Source organism: Anthonomus grandis, chromosome 15, assembly GCF_022605725.1.
Source record: "Anthonomus grandis grandis chromosome 15, icAntGran1.3, whole genome shotgun sequence".
NCBI classification, from domain to species: Eukaryota; Metazoa; Arthropoda; class Insecta; order Coleoptera; family Curculionidae; genus Anthonomus; species Anthonomus grandis.
In genome coordinates, this window is record NC_065560.1 from 7644192 (window position 1) to 7661405 (window position 17214).

The window sequence follows — 17214 nt, forward strand, 5'->3', positions numbered from 1 at the left end:
TGAAGTAATTTTGTAGATCTACCAGGTCTAAATTCAAATTTTTATTGCAACAATAACGGATCCAACAATGAGGATAGAAAGCAAATGGGATAATAGTTAGCAATAGAGGCTCTATCATCAGACATAAATATAGGTTTAATAAAGTTCGCCTTTTAAGATTCCGGAAATACTCCTATTTAAAGAGAGAGCGATTAAAGATGTGATGGAGCGGACTATATAGGTTAAACCTGCAATTTTTGAGAAAAAGTTTAGGTATTCTATTTGGCCCTTTGTTAGCTTTAGCTTAAAATAGCCTTCTGAATATGTTTTAAATCATAATATAGTGTAAATGGATATGACTGTTGGAAATTGATATTTCGTGAATAGGAATCAATGTATGCGCAAACTAATCATGCGCATACATAGTTGAAAAGTAATCAGCAAACTTATGAGCCATTGCTTCTTTAAAGAATTGGTCCTATTTGAACAATAAAGACTATTGGTCACATTTTTTTTGTATATTATTGACAAAACACCAAAGCTTTTTTTATATTGGACCGAATAAGCTATTTCAGTGCAATGAAAATATTGGTTATGACATTCGCTATAGTGCTCATTGATATTTGTTATGAGCTTTCTTTTTTTGATTAATAAATTTCTTTAGTTCAATGGAGAATCAAGAGGCAAACCTAACAGTAATAAGTCCCAATTAAACTGGTTAATTTCACGTTATTCTGCTAATTAGTAAATTCCATAATATCCGAGATCATCGTTGGTATGGTGGGTAGTTGGAGCAGCTCAGAAATTGATACAAAAGGGTATATGGTCTATTGGAGGAACTAAAAAATTATCTGCTGGCTTAACTTCAATAAACTAATCCTGTGTCAGAACAAGAAACAAAAGGCTATTGTGTGATACTAAACAAGTAGAAATTAGTTGCGAAAACTAAAAGCGTTGGACATCAACTAAAATATAATATTAGATGCAAGGATGGTCTTTATTTGCCAAAATTTAACTTTGTTTATTTTAAAAAGACCTCCTTTTATGAAGGAATTAGCTTATTTAATCAACATATTTAAAAATAGACTTAAAACGGCTTATTATAAGTTCTGTCGTCTATGATACCAACGAATTTAGCAACATGCTGAAAGTCACTCCTGCCTAGTCAGTGTCTGTACTTTGTACTGTTTGTTGGTACTTTTGTGGTTATTATAGTTTCTAAGTTTTAGATGTGTGTAATGAGGTTTTTTTTTAAAATAGTTTTACTCTTTTAAATAAGTTAATTAGGATTATCAGTTTCTTTCTCCTGACTTGTCTTATTCTATTGTCTTTGTAGTATCAAATGACCAAATAAATCAGTAATCAATCTTTGAATGACTGGGTAACATCTTTTTTACCCACTGGCTTTTATTGCAAATTTGTAGCAGTCAGTTTTACTCAAATTTATATTCCCTTGTATGTCATCTTTAGAATGGTCGAATCATGTAATGCATCCGATCTATACTCTCTGATCGATGATGTCCTTGTTGTACTTTCATATCGTAGATGGTCTGAATTAGGCCAGATGCAGGATCAAGTATCACCTCTAGTGGACTTTTAAGTAGTTGGTTTGAACGATATTGCAAAGACTGTGCCTCAATCACCCCTAAAGCAAGAAAGAAAATTTAAAAATAGTATAAAACATGGGGTTTACGTATATTTAAAATTATTTCATATATAAACAATATAAAATTTTGCCATTTCAACATGTATATCATGCGACAATAAATACGACATAGGCGCACGGACTAGTTAGTGCGGCATCTGCGACACATCAAAGATTCTAATAGATCTCTGAACTGGATTTTAGTGTGTACTTAAAGGAATCGGATAGGCCTAGTTGTTTCTGAAAGGTAATATGGATAAGTGGATACGTCTTCTATCTTCTAAGAATTTTTAGTGTTCACTTACATATTATTCGAAGACGAACTCCTCTCTTTTATTCTGAACAAATTCATACAGTCAGAAACATAGACTTACATTGATTAACCACAATCAGGAGGACTTTCAACATTAGACACACAAAGTGGCTATGACATAGACATAACGTTAAATAAACCTGACTAGTTTCAGACTTTGTTAACGCCCTTGCCCGTTAATGCTTGTTCTAAAACTCTTTGAATTACGTCTTCCGAAAAGCAAACGCCACTTTCGATGCGTCCGTTTATTTTCGAACGTCATTCCACCGCCTGATTTTTATCCTACGCATTCACGACCGAATACTACAGACAGCGAACTATGCGTAATCTAAATGGAAAAGTACCGACTCGGCCTAAATTAAGGCGCTTTTCGTGATTTACTACCGGATGTGCATCGTGGCTCGGCTTCTTTTTTGTTTTCGTTTTGTTACTTGGTGTCAACGATATGCTAAGAGATGGCAGGTTTACACGAGGTTTCGAAAAGAATTGTGAAGAAATTAATGAGCGTGTTTTAGACCTTTTTCTGTTAAGGAATTTTTGAAAGTTTCAGCTACTTTAAACTAATTCGTAACATATGTTATATGTAGAATAGTATAAACTGACTTGCTCTTAAAGAGTCGACATTCTAAATAAATCCTGAACAATTTTTGAAAACATGACTGCAACGGTTTTAAAAAACGATAATAAAGTGATTTCTGGTAATGTAAAGGTTAAAGGCTCAGTTGATGCAAACTGCAATGCTCTCTAAACTGAGTATCATTTATAATTCTAATCAGTATTCCTCTGGATTCTAAACAATAAATTGGTAGTACTTAACAATATATAATAGCAAATAAGTACACTCATGAACACATTTTCAACTGTGTAAAAGAAACAGCCCACTGGACAATGTTTTACATAAACTCCTTGGACATGGACTCTAAACGATGCAACGCACTTCCACTCATCTCGAATTCAAGAGTTTATTAGTACCAGTCCTGACGAAAATGAAAAAAAATTAATGGTCAAGTATTGATTGAGTGAAATTCCCTTAAATCTAGTTCTATTATATGATGCGGAAGGGCATTGAAGAATTCAATATCAGTGCCCCGCCAAGATAGCATAGCATAGGAAAGTATTTCAATATGATGACGTATTATTTAGATGATTGTTTAAGTAGCTATGTAATGAGATCTGAGAAATAATCTTTGTTTAAACAAGAAAACATGATGTATTTCAAGTGAAACAAAGTACTGACGAGACTTGAGAAGTAGTCTACCTACTTTCTAACTGTGAAACAGATTCCTCCCAAGTAAGACTCGGATTAATTATGACTCTAAGAAAGTTAACTAGGATCATAGGTTCTTTTATTTATCTTTATTTTGTTCAAACGTTAATGTTATCCCTTTCAAAGGGATTCCTGGAGCATTACTACTAAGCACCGATGGAGACATTTTTTCTACTGATGGTAGCAGTGCTTAGAGCCTCCAAGGGATGCCCCTTGAGAACATTTTTTAGTTTAGAAAAAGAAAGAAATCACAGAATAGAAAGATTAGCGAACCGCAGGAATGGTTTTGAGGTAAAAAAAAGTGCGAACAAATGGATACTGCATCATCATCATCATAGGCATCCATTTGTGGGCAATGTCTGATCATGTGATTGACTCTTCTTCTAAACCTTTCAAAGGCGTCTTTGACTACAAACAAATTTTTTGTAGATGATTTCGTTCTGTGGAAAAAACGAATCAGTAGTCCTCACTTTACTTCTTGGTATATCGATCATATCCAAAAATGTACTTGAAACGAATAAACAAAACACTTAATGAGAGTTAGTTAAGGCATTGTAACTCGTACTGAGCAATGGAAAGGGTACACTTGGTCTGTCAAGAACAACAGAGCAGCTTTGTGTCATGTGTTATTACTGTTCTACCACTTTTCGTATATTAAACAGCACATGGGTAGGGTAGGAGTTTTTCAAGCAAATTTGAGTAAGGCACAGTCAAAAGCTTTTGTTAAATCATAGAATGAGGCATGTGCAAGGTGGTCCAGTTTAAACGTCATTAATTTTAGTACGTGATAGAGAATTTAAAAAGAAATAGACTTTCATTATAAATTTTTTCTCAGAAATCTTTAATAACAAAGATACAGGGTGTTAAAGTTAAGAGTAGTTATTTGTTTATTTATCATAACTTTTAAACTAGCTGCTCAATTTTAATTAAATTTCGCATGCAGGTTATTGTAGTGAATTATCAATTACTGATAAAGCCAATTTTTAAAAAAATTGCCAGTGGCGTAACATACGGAGGGACTTGGTGCTTTTTTGTCTCAAATCTGCGAGGTGATAAAATTAAGTAGTTAAGTAACACCTTCTTCTATACTGGGTGGCTCTATACAAGTAATAAACTTTATAACTTCGTTGCTTTTTGAGCAAAAAATATGAAATTCCGTACGTAGATTTTTTATGTAATTGTTATTTTTTTTACGTATTCACTTGTTTTCTGTCACTTCAGCTGAAATTGCTTTACCAAAAATGACAGATATTCTTAAAACAATGACTAATAATTTTTTGACGTAACATCAAAAAAATCATATTTTCAGTTTAGAGTGCTGCGAATAAGTTAAAAATGTTGAATACGGATGAAGCAATCATGGAAAAATTATTTTGATAGTGTATGGTTTCAAATAGTAAATATTTACTTTTGGCATGCAATTTTTCTCTGAACATTTTGATTTAACCATTAATCAGTAAAAATAATAATTTCTCAAAGAGAGAATACCTGAATATAATTTTTCGCTGCTTATTGATGATATAAAAACACTTTTTACTTAGTTTAAAGCTTTAAGACGTACAATCATATGTCAAACGTAATAAGCTTAATTTAAATTAAAAGCATATCTAGAATGCAGACAGGAGTTTTGTAATCATGGCAATAAGATTATGTACCTTTCACCTTCTTCCACTCTGAGTGCGAAACACTTACCTTCAATAAATTTCCTTCCAGACCTCCAAAGAACTTCAATAGAACATTTTTTGATTTCTCTCCTATGATCTTTAGCTGTGACTTGGATAACTTGCTTCCTAAATCATAATTAAGTGGCCAGCTAGTGTGATCAGAGATTGCGCGATGGTTGTATAGCCCTATATACAATACAAAATATAGGATCTACAATATTTTCTTCTTCTTCTTTTTTTTTCTTCAAGTAGGATTTTCTCTCAGAAGGTTGGCTATTATCATAGTATTGTCACTTTTGAAGCTGCATCTCTAAATAACTCAAGAGAACTGCAGTTGTACCATTTTTCAGGTTATTTAATCAGGATATGGGTCTCCTTCCTATGCTTATTTTGTCCCTGTATATTTCCCAGCATAATATTGCAGCTTCCTTATCTGAATTGTATTCAATATTCCCTTTTTCTCATTCTGACCTTTATTGATCATTGTTCCTATAAGTATTTGTATTTACTGACTTTCTCTACTAGTTCTCCGTTGAACCATAAGTTTTCCTTTTGCTGAACTGATTTTTAATTTGATCATTTTGATATTTAAGGTAAATTCGTCTCCTCGCTGTTCGTTACTACTTAATCAACCAAGCTCTGTCAATCTTTTATTGTTTTTATTGATTATAGTCATACTCTCTACACATTTTAATTCCTGCAATCCGAACTGAACGCCATATAATCTTAAAATAGTTCTTTGACGCGCTATTGGATGAGACGATCCAATGTTGATGGCTTAAAGGCTATCCTGGAAATGTGACTAGTAAAAAATCAAATACGAAACTTACCCGCTATTACTAGAATTAATGCAACTAAACTAAAATTATCTGGGTCTTTGGTAATACATAGATTAATTAATGTAATCCAGTTTCTAATAAATTTTTTTTGTTACAGCCAAACATCCAAGATCATATTATCGAACTTGGGGCCACAAATAAAATTCGAGGACATCGAACACTTATTAGTCCAATACGGCCGGGTTATCCATTGCGATAAACTCACCTCCAAAGATCCTACCACTCAGGTTGTTCAGATCACTTACGAAACTACCGAGCAAGCCCAAGAGTAAGTATACATTTTGTATTATTATATTAAAACCACCCACCACAGTGTAATCAAGTAAATCCGACTCAAAGCATAGGAGAGCCAGGCAATTCAAACGAGGAAATTAATGAATAATAAAATTGAATCTGCTATTTTCACATTTGATGGGAGCTCATTATATAACAGGTCTTCCAGAGTTTTAAAAAGTACTACCAACTTGTTTTTTAGTACAGACACGTGAAAGTGAAACATTTCGTCATCGAATAAGAACTCGATATCTGAAGTATATATATGTTTTCCGCAAATGTTCCGATCTTTCACGAATTTCACTTGAATCAGTGTTACCAGTAAACTATTAGTGACAATTTCTCGTAGATCATGTAGGCACCTTTTTTTAAATTCAGAATCGATGTTGTCAAAAGATGACGAATCATCATCCGAAAATAATCGCTACCTGACAACTGAACCTTCCCATCTCGTGATTCGTCAGACTGTAACTTTATTTTTCTTCTTCTGAAAAGATACGTCTTGACTCCCTGGAATGTGCAATTCTCTCTCTTAATAAACTTCGTACTACATTCGTGTATCAGCTAACACTTTGATTAGTCCACGATAGTCGTTTATCACATCAACTTTCTGCAATCTTATCTTCTATTAACAGCATTGAAAGTAAGAAACAGAATGAATATAAGTGAAAACACTCAAGATCTATATATCACTTTTATTGAATACATCCGCCGAAAAATTATATTTATTTTAACAGCAAATATTGCAACTAACTTATGGTACTTTAATTCAATTTTTGATCAAAACGCCCATACCGAGTCATTAACGGAGGCACAACGGTACTCACCGAGTTAACAGTACCATTAACGGACATCACCCCAAAATCAAGAACCCCCTCGAGAACGCCGCCGAAGGTACTGTTACGTAATTACAATGGTCCGAAATAAAAAGCCGCAATAACGCGCGACATTGAGTACCAAAAAATGAGCGGGCGCTGACTTAACCGCAAAACAAACATGTGCCACGTAAGAACAAGAAAAAAAGGGCAGACGACCCTCGAAGAAAAACTAAAGAAGCAGAAGAGTTGGGCACAAGCCAAGCCGCGCGTGCACCTGCCGCAGTATAACAACTCGATGATTATAACCTGATTATCTGCATCGAAAATATTGATATCCCTTTATAATTGGTATGAGATAAGGAAGAGTTCTATACTTCTGATCGTGTACATGTAGATTAGTAAACTACTGTTAGTATCTATTTTTTCTGATCACTATGATCAAGTAACATGAAAACTAATGCTTGTGGCACAGATAAAATCACGTCATCTATGTTAAAATATTGCAGTCCATTTATTGATCCTTACATAACTAATATAATTAACAGTTGCATAGAACAAAATTTATTTTCCTCAATATTGGGTTCTAGGGTTTATACTTGATTATCAGCTTAATTTGTCCCATCATGTTAAGCAACTTCTACAGAGGTCATATATATCGCTTAAACAACTATACTCCAATAGAAACCTTTTTAAGTACCGAGTTAATGGCAATGTTATGTGAAACTCTAGTACTTCCGCACTTTAACTATGCTGATTTTATTTTATCAAATTTTTAATTTAAGAAAATCAGATCACGTATCGCATAAAATTATCTTACGTTTTTATGCATGGTTTAATTACTTATTCAAAATTCATATCTAATCTCTAAAAAATAAATTTAAAACCAATTTGAGCGTCCATGGTATAAATACTTACAGTATTGTTTTGGTGCAGGTCATGAGTTTATATCTCAAAGTATTTTTTTGGTGGGAACAATTGTTTCTTTATAATATTTCATCTTTATTATTATTATGTATGATTACCGAAATTTATTTATTATTTATTAGGGTGTTTGAGTAGCCTTAGGACTTCGCCTTTTTTTTCATTTGTAATATTTGTCCATCTGTTTTTTTTTTAATAAAAGACGATTATTATTATTATTATTAAGTAATTTTTATTATAGTGCGATGTGTATTAGAACACATTTTTACGTGAAATTCTAACTAGGAACTTATATAGTGCATCCGTAAAGTAGCGGATAAATTCAATAAAAACGAAATAGACCGTTTCTGAAAAAAAAATGCCCGAACTTGTCGATTTTAACATTTTGGTTTAGGGTCTACGTGGAAATTAAATATACAGGGTGACTCAAAAAAAAGATATTATAACGTCATCAATATGTTTTTTAACATCTTAATTAATATTTTGACATCTTAATTGAAATCGACGGGTTCGGGCATTTTTTTCAGAAACGGACCATTTCATTTTTATTCAATTTATCCGTTACTCTACGGATGCACTGTATATAAGTACAGTACCTTAATACAGTGAAAGCTCTCATAAGCGGACACTGTAAACAAGTAAATGGTCAAAGTTACCTTAATTTTCTAATACATGATCTACCAGCACTTTTGGAGGAAGTTCCCATAGCACAGAGGCAGATCACGTATTTTATGCATGATGGTGCACCAGCTCATTTTCCGCTAGCGGTGAGGAATCATTTAAACCAAGTTTTTGAGAGGCGTTGGATAGGACGTGGTGGTCCACAAGCTTGGCCAGCAAGATCACCAGATCTTAATCCATTAGATTTCTACTTCTGGGGCCACTTGAAAACTTTGGTTTACTCAGTGCCGATTAATACTGAAGAGCAACTACGTCAACGCATTATCGACTGTTCCAATCAAATTCGTACAACCCCAGGGATATTCCACAGGGTACGCAGATCATGGAGAAGAAGAGCAGATGTCTGCATTGAAATGAATGGTGGTCACTTTGAACATTTACTATGAATGAATTAAGAAATGCATTATTTTAATAAGGAATTTTGGTAATTGGTTTATTTCGTTTTTTAAAGCAATAAGATGTTTTAAAAATCATAAAATTTAGATTTTTCAATTAATTATTTAATAACTACGTGTTTACTTTTGAAACCCCATAACTTTCATAGGTTTATGTTGTTTAACCAGTTAGCAACCCATCAGAGCAAACTTTTTGCCTTCAATTTTCTCGAAAACCATCGTTCTGGGCGATGTGCAACAAGAGTACCTTTTTTGTAGGAAAAAGTATGTAGTTTTTAAAAAATGAACCCACGTTGCGAAAAAAATAACCTAAAAAAAGTTATTCACGAATTAACCCCCTACCCTTGCAAAAACTACCCTTTCCGATTTTCCAAATTATTTTTCAGTATCACCATTTGATTTTGGGTCAAAATTTATGGCAGAGGATTTTTTTTCGAAATTTTATCTCGTTTTTTAAGCCTACAATTTCAAAAAACCGTTTTTTAAATTTACCCTTTCAGTGCCCCTAACTCCCTTAATATGCATTTTCCGCCCTATAGTTATAGGAACTTTTTTTAAAATTTTTAGGAGTACTATCACCCCCCGAATTTTTTTACACCATTTCAATGACACCCTGTATATCTATATGTATGTATTACGCATACAAAAACAATAATGCTTCAATACATGATACGAGAATTAAAAAAAAAATTATTCTTTAGCTTTTTGAAAAAAGTTTAAAATGTTTGTCTGACGAAATTTCACCATCTTTTGCTGAAGGAGACAATTTTCGTAATAACTTTCAAAATTTTTTAAATGTTGAAATGCAGTGAAAATCTTTAGCAAATTTTTTCAATATAGAAATATGATTTTAGCTTCCCTATATGAATTTATAGTTTTTGAACCTCTTAGTGACTCTACCAGTTCCACTTCTTCTGAGTCGCTTGGACTACCATATTCAAGTTGGCCTGGGCTTTCTACATCCAAATTCGAAAAGTTGTCAGTGGGCATTTTCTTCTGTTGTTATGTTATGTTGCTACTTTCTGGGGGTCTGCACTCCTAAATGCTTGGCATGTCGCAGTAACTGAGCAAGTGTCGCTAAGGGCAGATCGTCTATAATTTTGCTCAGCAAATTCTGAGCTACATCCACTTTTTCTGAATCCAGCTTTGCCAAAACAGTTCTTAATTGTAGAGGAATTTACTTTACCCCATGCTGTTTTTATAAAATACAAAGCTTCTAACACATTAATAGACTTTGTAAGCTCAGATAAGCTTTGGACATCGTCAATTTTTGTTAAAATATGTTTTAAAATCAAATACCGATAATAAAATTTAAAGTTCTATATAATACCTTGATCCAAGGGCTGACAAACTGAAGTTGTGTTTAGCGGTAAAAATATAATTTTCACATTTTTCATTTTCAGATCACGAGGAGGAGAGCATGCGTGAGAGCATGTCTAAAAATAAAAGAACTTGCCTTTTTTGGATTCCCATTTTCCGGTCGAATTCCAGTAACCACTCAGACATGATTTCTCGGGTCATCCATGCCTTTTTGTTGGATTTCCAAGTCGCTGGTAGATCCTTAATAGCAACGTTTTTTAAAGGGACAGAGTTTTGTCGGGCAATGCGCGAAAAAAAGTCCATTTTCATCTGCGTTGTACACGTCTTCTGGTTTGTAGCCAAGCAACATGGACAGAAGTTTCTCCAAAAATTGTGACACATCAACTTGATTTACTGCAGCAGCTTCGCAAGATATGCATTTGAAACTCACACTATGTCTCTTGCGCCACTTTTGCAGCCACCCGTCGGACGCACTGAAATTATTATAGCCCAAAGTAATGGCGATTTCTTTAGCTTTCATTTTCACTAACGGCCCTGAGATTGGAATGCTCTGACTTCTAGCTTTCACAAACCAGTCAAAACATGTTTTGTCTATAGCAAAACCTTCCTTTTTTAAAAAATCCTTCTTTTGATTTATATTAGTTCCTGATTGCAATTTACTCCTGATAACTTCCTTATTTTTGGCAATTTCAGCTGCTTGCGTTTTCCCAATATTAAACCTCTTTGCCAAATGACGAACTGAAACACTTTCTCTGTCTAATACGTTAACAACTTCCATCTTTTCCTTTAACGAGAGCATCCTTTTTTTGGTGCCATTTTACAGTTAAATAATAAAATATCTCAATCAATTACGAATTTGCCTGAACTGAAGATAAACCACTGAAGATTACATACTGGCTAGCCAACGAAATGCGTAAATGGGGAATCACGTAATATAAATAGGAGAATTATTACCGAATTTTATGTATGTAGATATGTGCACTGCAATAAGCGGAACTAAAAATCGTCCGGGTATTAGAGTCCGCTTAAGGGAGATTTTTTGATCACATACAGAAAAATCTGGTTCGGTTTCAGGAACTTTGTCCGGTTAAAAGAGATGTCCGCTTATAGGAGCTGTCCGCAAGGAGAGCTTTCACTGTATATAAGATTTAAAATTGTATTATGCAATTTAAAAGGTCACGTTCATTAAAATGGGAAAAACACAAACTAAAAGTAAAGAAACACAAACCTAAACTAATGGTATTTTAAGATTTATAAATTATTAAAATTTAAATCAAAGCACTCCTCAAAAGTTTAAAAAACACAGTCAATAATGTTTTAACTTGAGTTTAGAAGTATTGTGGAAGTAGTTCATTAAAGAAAAGCCTATTCGAAGGTCTCTAGTGCGATTTCTGGCCCTCTTAAGGCGTCTAAAGTCCGGTACCAAACCATTATTCCTTGTAGGATAATCATGTATGTACTGATGGGTTCTATAGAGATGAAAATTTTGTTTCATGTACAGTAGATATTGCAGTATACTGTGTGTTAAAAGTTCGATTTCCGATACTTTAACCACGTCTTTTGCGTCAAATTTTATCGACAAAAAAACCGCTTGAATGGGGATCGCACTCTTCACCCCTCTAAATTGGAACCAGATCAAAATTTTATTTCTCGAATTTTTACGAATTCACTGATACTCATTTTTCTATCACTTTTATGCCCTCCACAAGCATAAAAGATGTCTTCTTTTAAAGGTAATTAAATTTACCAGATTTTAAAATTAATATCACTAAGAAATTTCTCAAAATATTAATAGAAAATTCATGCAAAAAATAAAAGTTTTCTGCAAGTCACAAGTAGTCATTTCGGCGATTTGTTATATCGGCCCTGCTGAGTTTAGCTTCACCAGTTCACAAGATCCGACGTAATATATGTCTGGCTTCTGACGATTCAGTCGATATACCCATGCACAAAACACAACACGAGCAGCATAGTCTGATTCAATTAGATTCTGGACTTTTTTTAAATGGTTGATGCAAAATGGAAGGCATGCAAACATTATTTTTTTAAAACCTTTCACACAGACCAATGAGTTATTCCAAGCCTTCGACCTATTGACCTTGTACCTATATTTTTATCGTGACTAGAAGAAAAAAAAGGATATGTTAAGGGCTTGGTTTTTAAGTTAAAGCATAATAACTAAAAAAATGCGCAAAATCTTATCACATTTATCATTAAAATTCGAAAAAGCGAAGATTAACTAAAGCTACTTTTATCTCGTAACCTTAATAATAATTACAAATGTTTTGACAAACAAGCAGTAATAGTAATATAAAAACCAAAAAACAAATTGTGAGAGAAAAAACTAACATTTTTAAAGCCATATATTGGAATTGAAAAATTAGGTCTAAATTGTTACGGCATTGTAAGTATAACTACGTGAGAAAAGAGCTGTGCTATGGTGTGGCACCTTCAGCCACCTTATTTGCGTCAGTTATTTTACTATAGTCGACATAACCATGACACAAGGCATATAAATAATTTAATAAACATAAAACTGCGAATTTCCAAAAATCATTCAGTTACGTAGCTATTAAGTTATGGAATGAACTAGGGGACGAAATAAAAACACAAACATCTTCATTTACATTTATAAAGAGTGTTAAAAGTAACTTATTGACCAAACAAGGAAATATCTTGTGATTTATATATTTTAATTTTCTTTTTTTGTATTTTGTTACATCATTGTAAGTATAAATAATTGTTTTATAAAAAATAAATATTGAATCCTTCCATTATTTTTTAATTGAATGTGTATGTGATTGAATTGATCTGTGTATCATCATAGGTTATTGCTTTGTTTAAATCGATTATAGACTTCCAATTAATGCAATACAAATTGCGCGCATCTACAGTTTCTTTTAGCTTTTTAAGTGAAATAATTTAAGAGAACTGAACTGTGTTCATACATAAAAGTTTTTAGGATTTTTTTTTTTTTTATTTTGTTTTATTGTAAATCTAGGTTTAGGTTTTAATTTATATAAGTATAAGATTTTTGTATTAGACACTTTTATATCGCTTAAAATAGTATATTTATATTTTTAGGGGTAGCATCCCGCAGATATATCGACATCTTTGTGGTGTTGCATGTATGTGTATCGGTTTTTTATAATCGCGATGCTCTCCTTATCTGTCCTTTTTCGAAGAATTGATAAGATTATTTCTGTATTATTACTGTATTTTATATGTATATTTTGGAGAAATAAAAAGGATTTTTTTTTAAATAAGGAAATAATCGAGTGGCTCAAAATAAACCAAATCGGGAGCCCCCGTTTTAAGCCTCGCTTCTTGTACAGTATGGAATGTAGGCAGAAACATTAAAATTCCTTAAGTCTGTGATGTAAACAAGCGGAGTCAGAAGTTCAATGACACTTACGAACCGGAAGACCGGCTTATGTGTTACGATAATAATAATCATAATTAATATTATTATTTTTACGCTGCCATTGCATATATGTTTGCATATCGCAATTACGTATCTTGGCGACGATACGCGCGTAATGTTATCATAAACACACGTGGTGAACGTGTTATGAACAATTTATTAAATCAACCGTTTAACGAGGGGAGTTGTGTGGTTTATTGTTTCTTTAGTTCTTGATAGCCACGTCTAGACAATAATTGATTAATTGATAAGCATTTCGAGATAAAATAGCGAATGCAACATCTTAGGGACTACTTGCAAAGGAGAGAAAATAATCTTCTTCAATAGATGCTGTAGTCTACTCGTGATTTTATATGTTTCTATTCTCAAATATATACAGCTTGTGTCCCTATTTATCTTTATATTCTCAAAAACCCTATCACTTTGATCAAATTTAGGCCATTATATCGTTTCTTAATAAAGCAAAAAATTCTGTATTTGGGTTTTTTGGCGAGTTGTTTGAAATCTAAATTATCAGAAAAAGGGAGTACAAAGAGACATACCAAAACCAATTAGGACAAAAGAAAAATAAAACTTTTTTTCTTATAAAATACTGAACAAAATTGCAAAATGTGGTATTTTTCCCACCCAGGTGGTTCCTTCTTCTTGTACATTGTATATTATACTACTAGAAACGAGGTTTAAAAGGGGGCTAAATTGGTTTATTTTAGGTCACTCGATTAAGATGAAAAATGTTGAACCTAAACAGTTATTTATAATGAAAATAGTAATAAGATATGTTATAATCTGTCAATCATCCCTTTTATATCTCTTATATTTTATCAAATTGATTGTCACCAGCACAAGACCTACTGGACATCAAAAACAACCTTTATAGCAATGAAAAGGAAGTTTGGGTGGCAATTAAAGGTGAATTTTTTGGAACAAACGCTACCTCAGTTTCCTGAGAATGTACCATTGGCTACAAGAACTGCAATGTGATTAATGCACGATGATGCACCAGCGTATTTTAGCATTTTGGCTCAACAGTTTTCAAGAGTAACATGACGGAGATCGCTGGATTGGTCAAGGTGGATCGCCTGTTTGATCACCGGACTTAAACCCGCTGGATTATTTCCTATGGGGACACGTAAAGTCATTAGTGTATACTACAACTGCTGTGAAAGACTTGGGAAGATTTGAGAAATCGGATATTTGCTGGGTGTAACGCAATCCTCTCAAGTCCTATCAAATATCATAAAAGGACAAAATATCCCTAGAATAGTCCAAGGAATAATCTCTTAAATTTTTGTCGCATGTTTAGTAAACAGCCTGTTTAACATTTATTGGGTAATAGAATTAAACAACTTGGGCTATGATTGTGGGAAAAAGCAAAAAGAGATATTCTTGCCCGAAGGTGACCAAACTGTAAAATTTGAATGCATTCAGTAAGTTTTGGGTGAACAAACATTATTTCCTGCAAAAATAGATTAATTTCCTATTACTTTCAGGACTTTTAAAGCCATATTACAGTAATATAGTGAAATACGATTATAGTAGTTAAGTCTACACGTCCCAAAATTTACCAAAAACAGAATTTTGAGGTTATGTTACCAACAGGTGGCTTTCCACCTGAGAATTTGGAGGAAAAGTACTGTAAACACTGTAAAAAAAGTGTCAAGACTTCTTGGAACTGTGCTTTCTGCCTCTCTGCATACCATCCTAGCTGTGCAAGGCAGGCAAAAGTTGTAAAAACTGATCAGAATAATAAAGAATTTGTGGGCTGTTGTCAGAAAGCTGAGACAAATATCCCGGGCGAAATGGATGAACGGAAGATGAGATGAGAACAATCTTTAGTGAGTTGTTTAGGGAGTATCTCGGTTCTTTTAAGAAATCAGTGGACCGAGAATTTGGAGAATTAAATAAATCTGTGCAATACATATCCGATTCTTTTGATGCACAAAAAGTTGCCATTGAGCAATTGGTGGCTGAGACAAAATTGCTTAGGGCTGAGAATGAATCTATTAAGGGACGAGTCAAGGCGCTGGAATCAAAATTGAATGATGCTGAACAAAGAGAACGGGAGAGAAACATCATTATCAGTGGAATTCCGAAACAGGATACAAGTGATATGCATAAAATTGTTCATCAGATTGCCAGATCTATGAAGATTGATTTGGAGGAAAATTCGGTTCAGGAAGTGTACCGACTGGGAAAACGAGATGATGCCCGACTGTTGGTTAAACTTAAGGCGAAGGCAGGAAAAATTACGTTTTTTCAAAGAATCAAGGAACTGAAGGGATTGAAGACTGACAAACTCTTAAAGAACTACCTATCAAATAGGGTATAATACACCAAAATTCAGGATACTATTAGCGAGCCAGAGATTGTAAGGACTGGGGTGCGACACAGCAGTGTGCTGGGACCCATACTATTTAATATCTACATGAATGGTATAAATGAGATAGATTTACGTGGGAAGAAAGCTTCCTACGCAGATGATACTTCTGTGCTTTTCTATGGGGACACATGGGAAGATTTAAATCAAAATTTCAACATGGTCTGGCCTTAATAAAAAATTTTAGACACCTTTAAACGCACTCTAAATAGCAAAAAATCAAAGTTCATTACATTTTCTATAGTTTTTTTTTTTTTTTTAATATAGTACTTACCATAAATATAGATATTCCTTAAAAAAAATTGTGTTTTGTGCCCAAACAGTTTTTCCAAATTAAATTAATATTTATAGTTTTTTTTTATATTTATGTTAAATGGTAATTTATTGGTTGAGTGCTTTACGATGGGTATGGTTAAACCGTATACTTTTTTAAGCAGGTTGCTACAGAAAAGAAATAAAAATATTTGAATCAAATACTAAACATTTATATTACACATTTAAAAGTTACAAAACGTAAAAACTTCGGTAGCCACTGTCTAATTTCTATAAATCTATAACACATTAGTCTAATTTTAGAGTTACATAAGTCATTATTTCTGTGTACCAAAATACAGACAGTATTTAATTTTAATAAGGAAGATGTTTTCTTAAAAGAAGTCTTTTCTCCACAAAACAATTGTTTTTTGTTGTATTGTATCTTCCTTATTAACCATTCACTCCACTTCAAAAATGGACCTCTTCAATAAAAACTATTTAATTTTGTTTTATATTGCAATTTTTTGAGAAAATGTGTAAGCTTCAAACTCAGTATTTTTTACAAGATAATTCCTACTATTAATGTGCCTTAAAGCCATTAAAAAATTCATTTTTCATTTATATCAAACCTTCGCTCTACTTCTAATGAAGTCTGAGCACATTAAAAGTGACCATAATCCGCTGTGTATTGTAAGAAAATCTTTTTATTTTAACAAATAATTAATTCAATGTTTAAATAATTGTTATTGTACTTGTGTTGAAATATATTTTTTTACATACTAATTAAATACCTTTTTGCAATTTCCAGGGCAGTTGCGCAACTAAATGGAGTGGAGGTAGAAGGTAAACCCCTAAAGGTGGAACTCGCGGTAGAAAAACGATCCCGAAGAGGTCCCAGGGGTCCGGGGGCCCCTTTTGGGGGCCTTCCCGGACAAACACGCCAAACGGACTTTCCACTTAGGATTCTTGTACAAAGCGATATGGTAAGCAATTATAAACTGGGAGTTAGTTATATATGTCACTTAAATCTATTGAATTATTAA

At 33.1% G+C, this 17214-nt stretch overlaps 2 protein-coding genes across 4 annotated transcripts in view; one reads left to right on the forward strand and one right to left on the reverse strand.

The window, feature by feature from the left end:
* LOC126745245 (insulin-like growth factor 2 mRNA-binding protein 1) overlaps positions 1-17214 on the forward strand; it is a 130797-nt gene that overhangs the window by 92144 nt on the left and 21439 nt on the right. For all 3 annotated transcript variants that reach the window (XM_050452997.1, XM_050452998.1, XM_050452999.1), the window contains 2 exons: positions 5805-5975; positions 16980-17154. In XM_050452997.1, coding sequence (XP_050308954.1) covers positions 5805-5975; positions 16980-17154 — 346 coding nt within the window. The remainder of the gene's footprint in view (positions 1-5804; positions 5976-16979; positions 17155-17214) is intronic.
* Positions 10357-10914, reverse strand: LOC126745091 (tigger transposable element-derived protein 6-like). The gene has a single exon (XM_050452788.1). It carries the CDS (start codon positions 10912-10914, stop codon positions 10357-10359), a length of 558 nt encoding a protein of 185 aa, XP_050308745.1.

What these genes read in the sequence shown, in the direction of transcription:
- LOC126745091 (XM_050452788.1), bottom strand. Translation starts at nt 10,914, where the DNA reads ATGCTCTCGTTAAAGGAAAAGATGGAAGTTGTTAACGTATTAGACAGA.